At 43.0% G+C, this 18,131-nt stretch overlaps 2 protein-coding genes across 2 annotated transcripts; one reads left to right on the forward strand and one right to left on the reverse strand.

Annotated features, from left to right (window-relative positions):
• Positions 1-822: 822 nt before the first annotated feature.
• Positions 823-12,078, forward strand: LOC144663355 (uncharacterized). The gene is made up of 2 exons (XM_078524261.1): positions 823-1,179; positions 1,814-12,078. Exons 1-2 carry the CDS (start codon positions 943-945, stop codon positions 11,195-11,197), a joined length of 9,621 nt encoding a protein of 3,206 aa, XP_078380387.1. The 5' UTR covers positions 823-942; the 3' UTR covers positions 11,198-12,078.
• A 132-nt stretch (positions 12,079-12,210) lies between these two features.
• Positions 12,211-15,487, reverse strand: LOC144663444 (rhodopsin-like). Its single transcript, XM_078524400.1, has 3 exons — positions 15,377-15,487; positions 14,841-15,263; positions 12,211-13,393 (listed from the first exon to the last, which is right to left on the reverse strand). The coding sequence occupies exons 2-3, from the start codon at positions 15,227-15,229 to the stop codon at positions 12,745-12,747; spliced, it is 1,038 nt and encodes a 345-aa protein (XP_078380526.1). The 5' UTR covers positions 15,230-15,263; positions 15,377-15,487; the 3' UTR covers positions 12,211-12,744.
• Between the last annotated feature and the right edge of the window lie 2,644 nt (positions 15,488-18,131).

Genomic DNA, 18,131 nt, shown 5'->3' on the forward strand with positions numbered 1-18,131 from the left:
AAGTTTGCGGATAACGCTCTAAAACAAACTAATGTAATGTAGTGTTTATGTGACTACAAGAAGATGAGATCTAAAGCTGAGAACAATTTCACAATTGCTTCATCGTTTCGGCTTCCTTCCCTTTGTGTTTCGGTTCCTTTCAGTGATACTTCACGTAAATAGAATATGATTAACGGGCAACTTAAGAAATTGCTTTGTTTATAAGTTATGAGTGATGGGCATAACTTTTACTCAATTATTTCACGTCGACAGTTCACCCTTTATAGTAACAAATGCACGACCTTAGCTATAGTTTCTCAACAACAAGATTGAGCGATGGCAAGCAGACTTCAAAAAGCCTACTTTATTTAATAATTACATCTGAAGTTTTTAGCTTTGTCTTTATGCGATGACTCGTTTAAATGGCGCTATAGGAGCTCATTGTAATGAAAATACACTTCGCGAAAAAAAAACAACTCTTGAACCATGACCAAAATGTGTGCCGCCATACACGAATGCCTATTTGCCTTACAAACGGCAGGTTTTTGTTCCACTTAAACCGTCGCTTGTTCCTTCAGACATGTTTGCCAGAATTCTGTATACATCGTTCATATTTTATGAGCCAAAACCGAGCAGCCAAAATAACTTATTATGACGAATTCAGTCTCTTGGCGTTGTTATGATGTGGGAGGGCGGGAGCTTTCTAAAACACAAAAACTACCCGAAACGCCATTGAACAATACCAGCACGGACAAATCCTATTGGCTCGTCATCAAAATTTTAACAGCTGGTTATTCAACCGGTAGACCTCAAGGGACGTAAAGTTTATGAGAAATCAGGTCTTTTAGTGGAATACACACACAATCGTAATTTCGCAAGCTCTAGAAAGCGAGAGGGTGTGTGCTAATCTTCGAAAGCGTTAACTCGTGCGCGCGGGCTTTCGCCCCTGTAAAGAGAAAAAAAATGGAGAGTCGCACTGTATCGAGTGAGTCTTCGAGTCGTAGGACTATGTCTCTTGTGGAAACTTACAGTTCCGTGTCATCATCCTATAGCACGAACAGTGAAAATTTGGCAGTTTTGGGTGAAGATGTCACTATGAAACAACTCGCTACCGCCAGGGAAACATTCAGCGATCTGGAAACTGCCTATCGAAAGTTCAAGTTGGAACTGGAAAACGTGAAGGAAGAGCATCGCAATGAGGTATGATTTTGGTTTATTTTCGAGCTGGCTTATTTGTAATACCTGTGATTCACAGATTGAGCGGGTAATTTGCATAGACGCGCAACTCACAATCTCCGCCACCTACGGTCCTATAGAAATCTAAAACCAAAGATTTATCATGCTTTAAGGCGCATTCCAGTCGAAACACCTTTGCTTACGTATGCGACACTTTTTACACTTGTTCGGTACAGTAAATAAATATTGCCAAAGGCGCTACGATGTTGATTTAGTCCAAATAATGAGGTTCTTGAGCCTTGGCACTTTGAAGGTCTAAACTAATTATGCTTTTGGCTACCTGCAAAGAGAGATCCACGGTTGCTTGCAAGCGAAGCGGCCCTTTGTCAAGATACTGGCTTTATAACAACAACTAAATTGCGTTTAGCAGCGTTTGATTTTGACTTAGTTTGTTTGGCTTGCTTTTCGTTTACCAAGAGAACGAAAATCAAAACGTTAGTGACCTATTGTAAAACAATTCAGGGATTTAATCGGTTTCGCTATGCAAACAATTTCCACTTTGCATAATAATTAGTTTAGAGTCATGCGGAAACAAAGCGAAGAGAAAAAATACACGACAAACATACAAACGAAGCAATCTTCATCTTTTGCTTTTTAGGTCGATAAGTTACGTTCGCAAATCGACAACCTTCAAAAGCAGAAAGCTCATCTACAGGAACAATTGAAAGATTCTCGAGTCGACGCCAAAAAACACCAAGACGAATTAATCCGCGTTCAGCGTAAGTTGACCGAAAAGGAATGGGAATACGACGCGTTAAAAAAGGATTCCGACTCGCAAAGAGAAATTATTCGAAAGCTACGCGAGGAGAAAGCTTCTCTTGAAAAGGAGAACGACGATTTGAGGCGAGAGTTATCCTCTAACCAAGCACTTGTGCCATCTCCTGGAGGAAGGAAAGATGATAGTGACGAACTCGTGGCCGTGCGACAAGAGATTACGGAATGGGAAACAAGCTATAAATTCGTTCACAAGGAAAAGGAAGATTTACAAGAAGAAATGTTGTCGCTCCAGAGCAAGCTGAATGATTTGCAGGCGGATCACGATAAAACCCAAAGGGAGCTGCAGAAGGAAGTCAAGATCAACTCCATGAAGGCGTCTAAACTCGAAGCGCAGATGCAAAATTCTGTTCGACAAAGGGATAACTTAAAGAATCAGTTAGAAGGAGTGAGAGAAGAATACAAGAAAGGCAAGGAAATGTATAATCTTCTACAGCGCGATTTCTTGGAGAGCCAGAAGAAGGCCGACATGTACCGCGAAGAACTCACTGCAAAGAACAATCAGCTACAGAAACTGGAGAATTCTAATAAAGCTCTGCAAGGGAAACTTGAAGCTCTCAAGCAAGACTTCTCAAAGAATCAACTCTCCTCTGATATTTACGATAGGCAGAAAGAGGCGCTTGAGCGAGATCTACACGAAGCCGAATGGAAAATAAATGATCTAGTTGAAGCTAACGAAGGCTTGTCGACAGAGAGGGACGAGATGGAGAAAGAGCTGGCACTAGTTAAAGCGCGCATCCCCACTTTAGAGAACAACTGTGAAAAGGCCAATGAGAAAGCCAGTGAAAATGAGCAACACGTCAATCGCCTTCGTCAGCGCATCGGTGACCTGGAAACTAATTTGTTTTCCCTCCAGAACAAGAATGTTCAGCTTGAAGCGAATTATCAAGAGTCCACGGTGGAAGCGCAGGACTTGCAGAACCGGTGTGAACGGGCGAACGAGCGCGTCGCAGAATTGGAATCTCAGGTGGAGCTCCTCGGGCAAGAAAACGAAGACTTGAAGAGTCAGCTGGGGCATTCAGAGCGACGAATTGCCGAGTTGCGGGCATCCCTGCAGAGAAATGAACAGGAGAACGAAGAGCTGGAAGTCTCTACCGCTGGGATGAAGACGCATTTGTCCAAACTAGGCACTCAGCTGGACACAATCTCCAAGAGCAAAGCACAGTTGAAGTCAGAGCTTGATGATGAAAAGAGCAAGATTGCCCGGCTGCGAAAAGATCTGGTCACGTCTCAAGCAACTGCGGCCGAGTTTCAGCGGACTTCAGAGTGGTATAAGCGAGAGGCGGCCTCCAAAGACCGAACAATAGATGACCTCAGAGCCAACATAGCGGCCATGGAAGGAAAGAGCGAGCCACTGTACGAGGAAATCAACAAGCTTCAAACGCACTTGGAAATCGTTGAAGACGAAAAGAAAAGTCTCCACGGAGAAACATTGCAGTTCCAGAAAGCTCTCCGTGAGGTCGAGGCGGATTTGGCGCTGGCCAATGAGGACAAAGATCGCTTGAATGACGAACTCCAGGAGTATTACAAGAAATCATCTGAGCTTCAAGCCTCTTATAAGGTGTGCGATCAAGAGAGAATGGAGAACCACCAACAAGTGTTGATGCTGACCAAAAAGGTGGAACGCCTAGAGGCTGACTTGGCCGAGGCGCTTAAAGAGAAGAAATGGCTAGAAACCGAGCTTGATAACTACACCGGGAACAACCGAAAGAATGTTGAAGAAGCAGACATTGTCAAGACGCAGTTGGTCGAGGTGCAAAGCATGATGGATGATTACCGACGCGATGGAGCTGACAAAGAATCCACAATTGAGCAGCTTCGTGAGCAAGTTCTCTTCCTGACCAAAGACTACGATGATCTTAAAGCAGAGCTTAACTACAACAAGTCGCTAGTGGACGACGTGGAAAGTGACAAGAGGCGACTTCAAGAACAAGTCACCGCGCTGGGCGAGGAGTTAACCAGGGTGAATTCACTGCACGACTCCGCCAAGAGGAAGAGTGACCAATTGGAAGTCGATCACAGCATTGTAGTCAAGAAGATGAATACATTGGAAGCTACCTACAAGAAAGATGTTGACAAGAATGCGCGACGTGAGCTAGAAATTGAGCGCAACAGGAACGGCGAATTGGAGCGAGATTTGTACGCATACCGTAAAAAGATCGCAGAGACTGAGGCAGAATTGCAAGCCGCAAAGAAAGACAACCAGGAACTAGAAGAAGAGCTGGATGAGGTGGAGGGAAGGACAGCCCTACAAAACCAGGAGATCGAGCGACTGACGCACGAAAATACCGACATGGGACAGAGGCTTACATCCGTTGACCAAAAGCTGAAAGAGATGGACAATGAAGTAACCACCGCCATGAGACTTAAAGACAAGGCTGAAGAAGACCTGTATAACGCAAGAACCCGCGCAAATAAGCTCGAGTCCCAGGCGGAGATTGTCCAGCGGCAAAAGCTACAGTTGAAAGATCAGCTCGACGAGGCAAACAACAAACTGATTCAGTGCCAAGAACAGATCATGATTCTAGAAAGTCAAGTGCTGGAGAACAAGAAGATCAACGAAACCATGAACAAAGTGGTTGGAAAGAAAGACAAGGGTATTGAAGATCTGAACAACGAGCTTAGACAACTGGAAAGGGATTTTGATAACACAAAACAAGATCTGATCACTGCCAGAGTAAGCTGTGAGGGGCTGGATGCCGAAAAGAAAGATTTGGAACGACGCTTAGCTTCAGCTCAAGCCCGCGTCGACAATTTGGAGAAGGAGCTGAATAGCCACCGGGATGGGCGTGGTGCTTTGGAGCAGGAGATCAGTACCTATACTTTCAAGGTCACGTCCATTGAGACACAGCTGATCAACACTACTAAAGACAGGGACCACTTCAAGAACGAGTACGATAAGCAGCTGGCCGGCAACAGAAAAATGAAGGAGGAAGTGCTTACCGTGCAGAACCAGGTTCGGGAAAAGGAAAGAGCTCTGGAAGGCCTAAAGAAGGATCTTCGCGACAGAGAAAACGCACTTGAGAGGTTGAAAACATCAAAGGCTGGACTCGAGAACGAATTGCTACAGGCCAAGAAAGACCTTGAGACTTACAAGTGGAAGAATGAAAATTTGGAAGACAATGTGGTAAATCTCACTGAACAGATCCAGAACTCGAATATTGAAATCTCCAAGATGGAGGTTACCCTGTCCACGCTGGAAAGAGAAAAAGAAGATAGGGACAGGAGTATTGTACCGAGCGAGGATAACTACCACGAAGTGGAAGCCATGTTGAGGCAAAGCCAAGATCGAGAAGGGTCTTTGAAGCAGGAGCTTCAGCTACAGAAGGCTAAAGTAAACAAAGTGGAGGGCGAATTCAAGAGAGTTCAGCAACAAGGCATCGAACTTCAGCACGAGATTAACATGCTGAACAGAAAAATACATGATGCAGAAGAGGGCAGAAACAGGGCTGACCGCGAGAAGAAAACACTGAAAGACGAGCTCATGACCGCAAGTGGCAAAGTGTCAGACCTAGAAGTAAAGTTTGAGCATGAGTATCGTGAGAAGCTTTCCCTGCAGGCACAGCTAGAAGATGCTAATAACAGATGGGCAGCTAACCGCGAAGAGGTCCTTAAAGTTGAACAGCAGCTTATCGAGCAGAAACTAACGGTGGATATAATTAACAAAGACATCGCCCAGAAGGAAGAACACATTGATCAACTCAAGGCAAGCAAGAAGTACCTCGAAGAACAAGTTCAGTCTCTGAAAGGAAGTTTGAATATCAGTCGAGAAGATTGTCACCGATTGAAGCAGGAGCAAGAACACCTACAGAAAGAGATTTTACGATTGCAAGGTGGTGTCCAAGACGCCGAGGGACGCATACAGAAAACAGCTTACGAACGAGATCGCGTTCAAGAAGAAACCCGTGCCACTGTTGTGAAAATTTCAAATCTCGAGCAACAGCTGGCGGACTCCAATAGAGAAAAAGATTCTCTCAAAGACAAGTTGGAGGAGTGGAAAGACTCGTCAGCGCGTTATCGAGAAGAAAACATTTCCTTGGAAAACGAGATCTCGTCACTCAAAGCAACAATTGACGCCCTCACCGCAGATATAGAGAGTAAGAACAGACAGATTGAAGACCTGAAGCAGAGAAAAGGTATTATCGAAGAAGAGTTAGAAGAGACCAAGAGGATTTTAAGACGCAAAGATGTCGATCATGGTAACTTGACTTCAAAGAAGAAAGAGGTGGAAGAGTCTTATAACATCGCTGTTCAAAGAATCGAGACTTTGGAAAGCAATCCATTCGGTTCCGACGAAGAACGAAGGTTTCTTGAAGAGGATTTGGCAGTCACGAAACGAAAGCTTACTGAAACAGAAGTGGCGCTAAGAGGAAGCACTGATCGCGAAAAGGATCTTCAAGAGAAATTGCTTGCTGTTCACTCGCAGCTGTCAAGATTGGAGTCAAGCAGAGAAACCCTGCAGGAAAAGAAAACAGAGCTCGAGCACGATTTATACGCCACACAGAAAGAGTTAACGCCTTTGAAGGAGGGCTACGAGAGCGCGATGAACGAAATAGATGCCTTGAATCGCGATCTGAATGAAGCAAACACCAAAATTACCCAACTGGAGTTGCTGCTGGACAAAGAACAAAAAGCGAGGTCAAAAATGGAACTCGAGAAAGAGGGCGAACTTTCCAAGCTGAGCAAGAACGACGAAGAGCTTCTTCGAGTGCAGAGAAAGTTAGTTGAGTATCAAACACTGTGGGACCAGCATACCAAGGAAGTCGGTGGCAAGGACGCGCTTATTCAAGATTTGAGGAACGAGAAGAAGTCTTTAGAAAGGAACTTGCAAGTTGCTCGTGACGAACTGGCCGGCATGCACGGCTCCATCAACGACGCTTTGCGAAAGAAGGATGTCAGCGACAGCGATGCGTTTTCGTTGAAGAAACAGATGGCAGATTGCGAGTTGAGGCTCAAATCTGCCCTGCTTGAGAACGAAGAAATGCACAATGATTTAATCAGTAACAGCAACAAGATAGCCGACTTGGAGGAAGACATTCAAAAAGCGCTCAAAGAAAATGCCAACATGAAAGCGGAGCTACACGATGCTCGAGATAACATGTCCAGGAGGAAAGAAGATTACGATGTGCTGCTAAGGAAAAACAACGAATACAAAAACACCATGGAGGCAATGCGAAATGAAATAGTCGACAAGAATGGGCAGATCGACTTTCTGAAGTCAGCAAACAGCTCTCTGGAAAGTGAAATCAATTCATTGAAGTCAAAGATCGCTCATTTCAAAGATGATTTTGACAAAGGTTATCAAGAAATTACGGACCTCAACGTCGCCGTTCGAGAGAGGGACTCCAAAATCAGCAATATGGAAAACACCTTGAGGTCAGTCCGTCGAGACAACGACAAGCTATCACAAGAAATTGCAGCATGTCGAGCTTCGACTACTGAATACAAGAACTATTACCAAGGGGCGAAGAAGGACGTGGAAAAACTACAGATGGATCTGTTGTCAGCAAACAACAGGGTTTCCCACCTGGAAACACGCAATGAAGCTCTAGAGGACGAACGAAACGATCTGAAGAGCGAGATTGCACACTTGAAGAAAGTCAACGCGGAGCTGAAAGGCAAAGTAGAAGCCTTGGATCGTGACAAGAAGAAACTGCAGAATGAGTTTAACGTTATCCAAAAGAAGTACCAAGAAATCCATAGCAGCTACATCAGCATCGAGAGCGAGAAGGCAAGGATCAAAGGCGACGCAGCGCTGCAGAAGAAAGTCGTCGATTTGCAATCGCAGCTGCAGCAGGTTTGTCAAGAAAAGGAGGACACCGAGAACCAGCTGGAGTTGATCAGGAAGAGACTATCCAAGATGGAGCAAGATTTTGGCGAGTGCAACCGTGCAAAGGAATCGTTAGAGTACGAGGTTAGCTGGCGCACCAACCGCATAAAAGAACTAGAAGACGTCATCAAGTCCATGGAAGAAAAGGACCAGTTTGGTAAGGACGAGATTTTGTCTTGGCACAAGAAAGTCACTTCGCTGGAGCAAGAGCTTCAAGCTGCCAAAAACAAGATCGCCCGTTTGGAGGCATTTAACAAAGCATATGACGATAAGATTCATGCTTTGAACGATGACCTGGTCGAAGGACAAGAGACATTAGCGAAAACTGAAGCCGCCCTAGCCAACGCCCAGCAAGCCTTGGACGATAAACAACGAGAACTCATGGATAGCTTCAAGAAGATCTCCGAGCTTCAGACAGCTCTCGACGCAGCCGTTCAAAGCAAGAACGATGCTCAGAGAGACCTTCAAGGCGCGAAGGCCAAGATTCACTCGCTGGAAGAAGAGCTTCAAGAAGAGCTCAAGCGGCAAGCTCAGCTCAGAGGTACTTTGGACGAAATGAGGGCACGGAATGAGGAGCTGAAGGATGAGATTACCCGACTACAGAAGAAGTTGCTGGAACTTAAGCAAGAGATTGATGAATTGCAGCGAGAGCTATCAGAGAAAGCTTACACCGTGGATCGTTTGAAGAACGACTACGACGCACTGCAGAGTGAGCTGAATGTCACTAAGACAGATCTCACATCAACAAGATCCGATCTGGAGAGAGCCCTAGCGGGCAAACGAGAGCTACAATACGAAAACCAAAAGCTACAGCTACAAAACTCGGAGCTAGATACCTCCTACTCGCTACTCAAAGATGAAAACGAGAGGTTGAAGTCTGAAGTACAAGGTTTACAAGTACAACTTTCTGAACTTCAGCTGAGTTACAACACGCTGCAGAGGGATAGCATCACCGTGGTGGAACAAAGCAATCTCGAAGCTGCACCAGAAAACGACTTCGAACTCGAAGCTTTACGAGGCGAATGCGATCGTTTGGCTCGTGAGGTGTCGGGATTGAATCGGAAGATTGTGACATGGAAAGACAAGTGCGAAGGAATGGAACAAGAGAAGCTTCGGTTGGAAGACAAAGTCTCCTCAATGCAGAAAACCGTAAACAACCTCGAGGGAACAAACCAGAGCTTGATCTCTGAAAGGAATCGACTTCAAAACGACATTGATAAATTACAGAAGAAGCTCGTGGAACTAGAAGCACAGCTAAGCACGGCTGAGAATGACAAGCGTACCCTGCAAGACGATCTGGAAGACACCCAGAAGAAACTCTTGAAGTTGGAGGCAGACTACCAGCTGCTTAAGGGAAGAAATACATCTTCTGGTGGGTGGAGCTCATCGTCAGAGGCAGCTTTGAGAAGGAGCAAAGAACGGGAAAATGAGCTGCAGAATGAGGTCCTGGAAGCACACAAGAAGAATTCAAGCTTAGAGCACGAGTTAAGATCAACACGCGAGCGACTGGAGACACTCCAAGATGCATACAACGTGGCAGAAGACAAAGCAGCGCGACTTAAAGACGAAATCATCGTGTACCAGAAGCGTATCTCAGAACTGGAGGCCAGCTACGAAAGCAGCCGAGACAGAAACTCGCAACTCGATCAAGAAATCTTTGACCTTCAAAAGAAGCTTGGAGAACTCGGCGACAACAGAAAAATAAGCCAGAAAGACAGGTCCGAATTGGAGTACGAGATCAATTCGCTCCGTTCCACGATCGGACGGTTAGAGTCCCAGTTGGGAGACGCAAACAGAGAGAAAGACAGTCTTAAACTACAGCTGGTTGAATCCCGCAACAAGAGCGACGACGCCGCAAAGGAAGTTACTCGACAAGTGACTGAGATCCACACCAGGAGTGAAGTCTTTAGACGAGAAATCATTGAAAAGGAGACCGTTATTGAGCAGTTCCGGACAAGAGTCATAACTATGGACAAGGAACTGGACGCACTGAGACGCGATTTGCAGAACAAGACCGATGAGTGTAACGCGCTTCAACGAGAAAATGACCAGCTGAAGTTTGAACTTGGCCAACAGAAGCAGTCCAGGTATGATAGCGAAGACGAGCTTCGAGAAGAAATAGAATCACTCAAACTGAAATACGACGAAATTGAGGGCGAAAAAGATGCGCTGCGAAGAGAAAGGAACAATCTTCAATTCGAGCTCCGTTCGGTGAGAGAGCAGCTGGATAACGTGGAGACAGTGTACAAAGACAGCACGGATGGGTTACAAGCGGTCAACAATGATCTGATCTCCAGTCAGGTCAGGATATCCGAACTGGAGACTGAGCTGCAGAGATCCGCAAAGGACAGCCACAGCCAACAATATCAGCTTGACAAGGCCAACAAAGAGATCATTAGCAAGCAAGAGCAGATCATTCGTTTTGAGAAGGACCTGAGGACGCTGAAGACAGAGCTGGAGCTGATGAAGAAGAGCTGCGACGAAAAAGATGACAAGATTGGCGTGCTTGACCGGAAATGCATCACACTGGAGCTTGAGATCGAAAGACTGAAGAAGGAACTGTTTATCGCCCAAGAAGACCACCAGCGAAGCGAAAGAAGGCTGAAGGACCTCCAAGCCCGATCAGAGATTGCTAGAGTAGATGTCAAACCCACCTACGAGACGAGCTTCGAAGTACGACGAAGTCGATACCCGCCCGACAATAACGTCCAAATTCAAGGCCGGAGCAGGAAGACTTCTACCCTTGCCATGGAGGTTGGGAGTGGAAGGAAGCAGAGCCAGCCTGCATCACCTCGATTAGAGGTTGAACCCCAGTCTCGTAAGGTATCGGCACCAGTGATTCAAAGCAGCCCTCGTTCAGACACCTATGCACGCCCACAAGAATACGTCAAGGCAGAAAGAGACATAAGTGCAACATTTGAAGAACCAGTGATTGAGGTGCAAGCGAGACCTGTGGAAGACAAGCCAGTTACCGACGACGTTTTCTCTTCGGATGGACCAGTTGTTGTGAGAGCCATTGAGGGAAACGCACTGTCGAATGGCATGACCTCCTTTGTACTAACGCGTTCCAGTTCTCGAGTCAGTGAGAGCCGCAGTGAGTCTTCAAGTGAGCGAAGAAGTACGTCACGGAGTTCCGCCGGAGGGCGAAAATTCAGCGAAGAAGTCGAAGTGAACCAGAAGAGCGTGACAAGTATTGTGAACACCCACAGCGTCTCCGAAGACCTGGCTATTGCTGAGGGGAAGATAATTGCACCTCGTAGCGGCTATGGCAGCACTGGAAGCTTGAATAGAGGTTATGGCAGCAATAGAAGCTTGGATCAGAGGAGTTATGGTGGCAGCAATAGGAGCTTGGATAGGAATTCAAATTACTATCTTTAATTAATAACATTTGTTTTGACACAAGGTCATAAATGAAGTATTTTCTAATGACTCATGACCGCAACGTAACCACAGAAGACTACGATGGACGCAAATTATACCGTGATAAACCGAAATAGAATTCGGAGCAAAACTTCGGATAGAGCCAAAACGTACCAACTTTGCTACGCGCGGGGAAAGTCGCGTGCACCAAATCACGTGTCTAGGATTTTGCATCTGATTGGCTGAGTAAACATCTTTTTTTCTGGTTGGTTAATCATTAGAAAATCACTGAAAAGATCAGATTCTAGGAGTTCTAGGGAATTCATCCAAGATGGGATAGTTTGAAACTGTATAAATCTCAAGAGAAAAGTTCAGGAAAAACAAGAATGTTTGTGATCGTTAAGCGTTTTCAGACGCATAATTTATCAATTTAATACTGTGACAAAATGTCGTTGTTAAACTGAAACGTCTTAATATAGGGTTTCATCCCAATGTCGTCTTGGTTTGTAAACATTCTGAGATATGTGAAGAATTTTAATGTAATTTTTTTATGTGAACTGGTGTTTTACATTTTTTTTCTGTATGATTTAGGGTGGCTATATGATAAGTAAATTTAAGATTTCACTCTACGTATGGGAGATTTCCATGTTTTAATATATTTTACAAGTGCGCATTGTAGTGTTTTTGCATGAAAATAAGATGATTTTTGCTATATATAAGTATTTTTGAAAACTAGGTTGTTGTAATCAGACTCAATGTTATAGTAGCGCTTAAGTTGAAGCATGTTAACATAAAGCAGGCTCACGGCTTTTTGCAGAAGCTAAAAATTCGTGCATTTCCTTCATTATTGCCTGTATTTCGTGGTTGAAATTATTCATTAAATCATAATTATTATTGCATCATTTGACTGTTATTTATTTGCGGAGGGAGAGGTGGGGGATAACTAAAATCTTTATCACTTTATCGCAAATAATAAAAATGCTGATAAGGCTTTTTTTTGGGGGAGGGGGGGAGGGGGGGCGGTGTTCCCTATCTCTTTGGACAAACTTTGCCGTCTTACTGTGAAAAGTGACAAATATGAAAAATTCCGCGACTTTTTTTGGCATTACGTGCTGTTAAATTTTATCCTGCCAATTTTGAATACACACCATTTTAATGTTACATTCTAACAAAAAAAGCTTTAGTCAGTTAAGAGGCTTCCTCTGAAAAATGTCCGCGACTCCGCGTTACAGCCTTGCTTTACGTTCCTCCTCATTATATCACAGCGTGACAGGTGTCATGCTTTGCTCAACCACAAAAGTTGCGTTACAGAGTTATATTAAATTCTACATGGACAAAGTGAAAAGTCAGCGTATTTTTCTTTACTTGATTGCAGCGTTACAGCATCACTTTTCGCGTAGTGGTCGCAACGTTGCGACGTTGACGTTACGTTTCTTCTCATAATCAAAGCGTTTCAGCTTTACGTCACCCTGCACCTCCTAATCAGAGCGTTTATACTATTTTCGTCCTCAAGATCGTAACGCTCCCGCAGTACGACGCGACCTAACGTTCTTCCTCTTCCCACCTCATGATCGTAGCGTGACACTTGTCTCCAAGTTGATTGGCTGAACAAGGTTATTACCCACACAGCAGGTGACATGCCCGCATCGTCCACACGGGCACACGTGGCGCAACTCGTTACGGAATCTTTTGTTCATTGTGGTGTAGATGATTGGGTTACAGAGCGAATGCACGCCTGCGACAAGTGTCACGGCATGAAACACAGTGCGTGACAGGCTGATGGTCGGAAAGGACTCAAGAAGGTGTACAACAACGAACGGGCTCCAGCACACGATGAAAACAAAGAGCACCGTGAACACAACTTGCGCGGTTTTCGTTTCGCGTTCAAAATTTCTTTGCGCGTCTGAGTTGTTGAGATTCCACCGTTGCAATTGCTTCTTGTGGAATCGAACTTTTAGAAAAATTCGCAGATAGCAGTAAAACATGACAAATAGCGGTATCAAGAAACATGTGATAATCACCAACAAAATGTAGCCCCGGCCCTTGGTGAAGGAAATTTTACACATGGTGTTCAGAGCGGTGTGGGAGTATTCGTTCCATCCGAGGACTGGGAGGACACCAATGATTATGGACCAGGTCCATACTACGGTCAGTAGTGCCCAGGCCTGTTTAGGAGTCACCTTATGGCCCGGTGGAGAAACGATCGCGCGGTACCTAGAAGGGAAAGAAAAGCAAACTGTCTGTTACGACAACCGGATTATGGTGAAAAATAAGGGTTGGATGGATGCTAAGACAAATTTACTTTCGGGGATTACAGAGCGTTTTCAGTTAAGTGTATGATAAGTGTCGTTAAACCAAAACCAAACAAAATGAAAACGTAGACGACACAAGGAAAATATGAGACTCAAAGAAAACGGAGAAGTCGTGATTGGTTTTAGTCTTGCATTTGATTTTTGATTTGGAGAGTGGGTGGTGCGAGCCTTTTGAACCAAACGTTGCTTATTGTTAAGCAAAACCAAAGCGGCCTTCAAAGGGTGGCCTCCCCTATAAGCCTGGTGGTTTCCTGGAAGTCTCCTCGCCCTACTTAACTGTTCAAATTGTTAAATAATACTTAAGTGGCAAATAACATAGATGATGATGATGATGATGATGATGATGATGATGATGATGATGATGATGATGATGATGAAAGCGATTTACGAATACTTTCAGTACTCAGTGGAAAACCGCCCTGCGGCAAATCTGACATAATAATAATAATAATAATAATAATAATAATAATGATGATGATGATGATGATAATAATAATAATAATAAATTTACTAAGAATTATTACAATATTATATAAAAGATTAAAAGATTATTATTTACAATATTTACAATAGAAATAAAAACTATAAAATGCTAAAACTTCTCATAAAATTACACAAATAATATAAAAATGGATCACAAAAACTAATTCGATTTGTAAAAAATAAATAAATAGGTGAATTAATAAATAAAGAAATAAAAAACACTAGGCCCCGGTTGTTCGTAAGATGTATAGTAGCTTATAGTGCTATCCACCAGATAAATTACTATCCACTGTATAGCTTAGTTTGTTTTATCAAAACCTATCCATCAGATAGCGATTTATCCACTGTTTGAATAAATGGGCCCAGAACTCTAAGCAAAAACAGATAACCCAGGGAAAGCAAAGGAAACAGCGCATCTAGTTATGAATTCGTACTTCGTTGGTCAGTCGTAACTTTAACTTTCGGACTATATATCTTTTGTGTCTTTCCATTTTAACGTTTCCTTCGATCAGGATAATTCATTGCAAGAACAGTTTATATGTAAAAGCATCGCTCAAAATATCTCGACATCATTATCATCATCATCATCATCATTATCAGTTCCTTCTCTTCGCGCCAGGAATAGGGCTGAAATATCATGTCATAGCCTCCTTAAAAATTTCCTCTACGAGCCGCTAAGTAGTAACATAATCAGTATAAGCGCTTTTCTGAATGCTATAGACCGACAGTGAAATCTCAATCAATTTATTTTAAGAGAATGTTGTTCTAACTGTGATTTGAAACCACTTCCTCCAAATGAACTTACTAGAGTTGCTCACGGGGTCCCGTGAACAAAAAAAAATAAAATAAAACTTCACACTTCGTACCTGTCTATGCTTATAACCGCCATAGTGAGAATAGAAGCTGCACCGGCTGTCATGTTAGTAGCACCATTGAACTGGCAAACAGCATCTCCGAACGCCCAGCGCTGCAGCAAAATCGTGACCACGGAAAACGGGAATAGCAACAATGCAATGCACAGATCCACCACGGCAAGATTTGCGATGAGCATGTTAGCTACGCGCGAGCTCGGTCTGGTTCTTTGGCGGTAGATTACAAGAAGAACAATAACGTTTCCAACAATTATTACAGCCATAATGAAAATGATCACAGTGGCGTGCAAAACCGATCTCAAGTTGCTAGGATCTGAATCCGAGGAATTACGCGGCGCGAGCGAACTTTCATTTTTGAACGAGTCCATTGTACGTGACGCCATTTTCGTTTTGATTGAGTTTCTTTTCAGTTTTGTTCTGTAAAGAAAACAGATATGAGCGCAAACTATTTTAAAATCGCTCAAATTAATTAAAATATTGAAATAAAGGAAAACATATCTAGAAATAAAAGTAATTGACAAGTTCAGTACCTATTTTTAGTACGGTACAACCTTTTTGTAAAACATTCAAAGTACTGTTTTGGCGACGAGGCGTTTTCTGCAAACGGAAGAAATGCGACGGTGTACTGCTAATGCGAGTTAACTTGCAGTCTTGGCGAGGCTTTCCTACATCACGTACTGATCAGTTTATTTTAACGACAACCACGTATTTTTTTATTTGTTGTTTAACTTTTCTTTTCTTAGAGCGGAAGCTTGATTTTTCCCGCAGACAAACATGTCTTGAGAGATGTATAAACTAAGCTTTGTGAAGTGTTAATTGCACCCCTTTATCTCTCGCGTTTCCTTGTATAGGTGCTCTATTTTAGCTCTACCTCGAAAAAAATCAAGAACGGTACTTGTTGATTAATTGAATATATTCATTTGTCGATATTATCCGATTGGTTTAAACAGAAAAGTGAGGATGAACAAAATAAGCCTTCAAAAAATGAAGAATACCATGTTTGAATAGTCGAAAGTCTAAAATAAACAAACAGATGTTCCTTGATTGCGTTTTTTCGGTATTAATTGCCCTGTATTGTGTTCATAAAATTTTCCTTCAAATTTTCTAGCTTTTACTCTTCTTTTGAATCCGTCAAGTTCCGCAGTGTATTGTATTTCAGGAAGTAAAAAAACCAAAAAACCTCTCATTTAGGTTTTCGGTTTTTGATAATGAAATAGCGCCGATTTCCAAAGAGTACAAGCTTTCTTGAGATATTTACTTGTTCGCGGCATCAATGTAATAGATGTTTGAAGCGCCTTTTATTCAAAGCAGTCATCCTTATTATATAAGTGTCAGTTTTTTTAGGGCACGGTGATCTGTTGATATTTTTTGTCTTTTCTTTTTGAAAAAAAGGAAATGCCACGCCTCAAATCGGTACATGATTAAGAAACATTCGGCGCTTGACTTTAACTTGATGAAGAAGTCAAAGCTGGTTGTAGCTGAAATATTTTTGCCAAAGTTATCAAGTCGCACGCTAATTAGAGTTGAACACAGACTCGATCAACTAAAAACATTTTGTTAACGTTTAGCTCAAGGGAAATTCACTCTCTTTAAAGCAGCTACGTCACGGACAACACATCTTGAACAAATCGGCATTTTTTTTCAAGTTTGTCGTTCGTAATCCGTCTTAATCTTCATTAGTCGAAACCATCCTTGTTTAATTTTGCGTTTTTACTAGTCTTTTGTTGTTTTTTTTTTATGTTAAACAACTATTATTTTGAGGTTTCCTTCAATTTGAAAGTAATCAGAAAAATGACTTCAAATATCGTGGCATTGCTGCTTTGAGTTGTTTTGGAATAAGGATTTTATATTGTTACCTAGCAACCCAGCTGACCACCAATAAACGACAGCAGTGGGTTCATCAAACCATGTGAATTAATAATTCAAAACACGTTCAAGTTTGACTTGAGTTTCCCAGAAGCAAGATGTCAGTGTTATGAATAGCACCACCCCGATGATTTGGATGGGGTGCTATTTTATATAGATCCGCCCCCAATAATCGATCCCCTTTTTCAGACAAGACCCCAATCAGGAACTGCTTCGGTTTGCATAGCAATGCCCAATTCCCTCGATGGATCGCTCCTGAACGGAATCATAGGAAACATCTCCTTGATTCTGCACCGCTGAATACAAACAAACTACCAAGATTCCCTGCAGGTATGTCTCAGAGGGAAATAGGATTTTGAGAAGGGCATCAACGAATGACGATGATAAAAATATTTTCTTCTAAGAATTATTCCCCATTTTAGAACAAAATGGTCCAAACCTATGAATACCATATTTAGCGGACGGACCATTATTTTTTTTGAAGGGGTATGAATTATACTGTAAAAGTTGTTTGTAGGGTCTTGAAAGACAAAATAAACTGTTTGTAAACACGATATGAAAAAAAATGTTTGCAGAGGTGCATAAACTAAAAAAAGTTTGCAGAGGAAAATTTTTCATACCTACCCTCCAAGAAAACAGTGGTCCGTCCCTTATAAGGGAGTAACCGTCCCCGCCTCCCGTGAAGAAAACATTGCAGGCGCGCAGGGGTTAGATGGTAAAGGGAGAGGCTATTCCTCCTTCCCATTAGCTCCAGTGACAATAAACACCTACACTGGGTGCCAGCGGGGTATTTTCCACAACCGTGGCTTCGTCAGTAACGCGCGCGAGCAAGCGGTATAGGCTACTCAGAGAGCGGTTCGCTGCAAAAATAAATAAAAAACCCTCTGGCTCCCAAAGTAATAAACACCTGTATAACAAGCCAAAATTTAGGCTACGAGGATATTCCTCGTTTCAGGGCTGCACTACGTTACTTTAAAACCGAAATCCACTGGGGTTGACTCGTCATTGTTTCCCAGAATTCAAATTCTTTACCGAGACCAAAGAAACCAACAAAACCTCCTCTCCAGACCCTTCTCAGCGTTTCTTTCCAAAGTGGTGGCCGGAGAGTAGCCACCACATCGAAAAGCGATGCTGAGAAGAAAGGATGTTCATGTCCTAAACGACATTCGTAGTACTCGCGATATTTCTGTTTGAATAATAGGAATTAAAAAACTCATTGAGCTAACAACTCATCAACGAGGCTTCCTCAAAATCTCCCTGACCAAATAACCTCAATATCATCAAAATGCAACCGGTTTTTTCTTTGTTACATGCAAGTGAAAATACCATCTGCAAAAATATGCAGATTCGGCAGCATGAAACGTGAAAATAAACATTTGCTGAAAATCAATCTCGTTCTCAGGGTCTCTCCTCCCCTTC

The sequence above is a fragment of the Oculina patagonica genome, chromosome 8 (assembly GCF_052425735.1).
Source record: "Oculina patagonica isolate OP01 chromosome 8, crgOcupat, whole genome shotgun sequence".
Lineage (NCBI taxonomy): Eukaryota > Metazoa > Cnidaria > Anthozoa > Scleractinia > Oculinidae > Oculina > Oculina patagonica.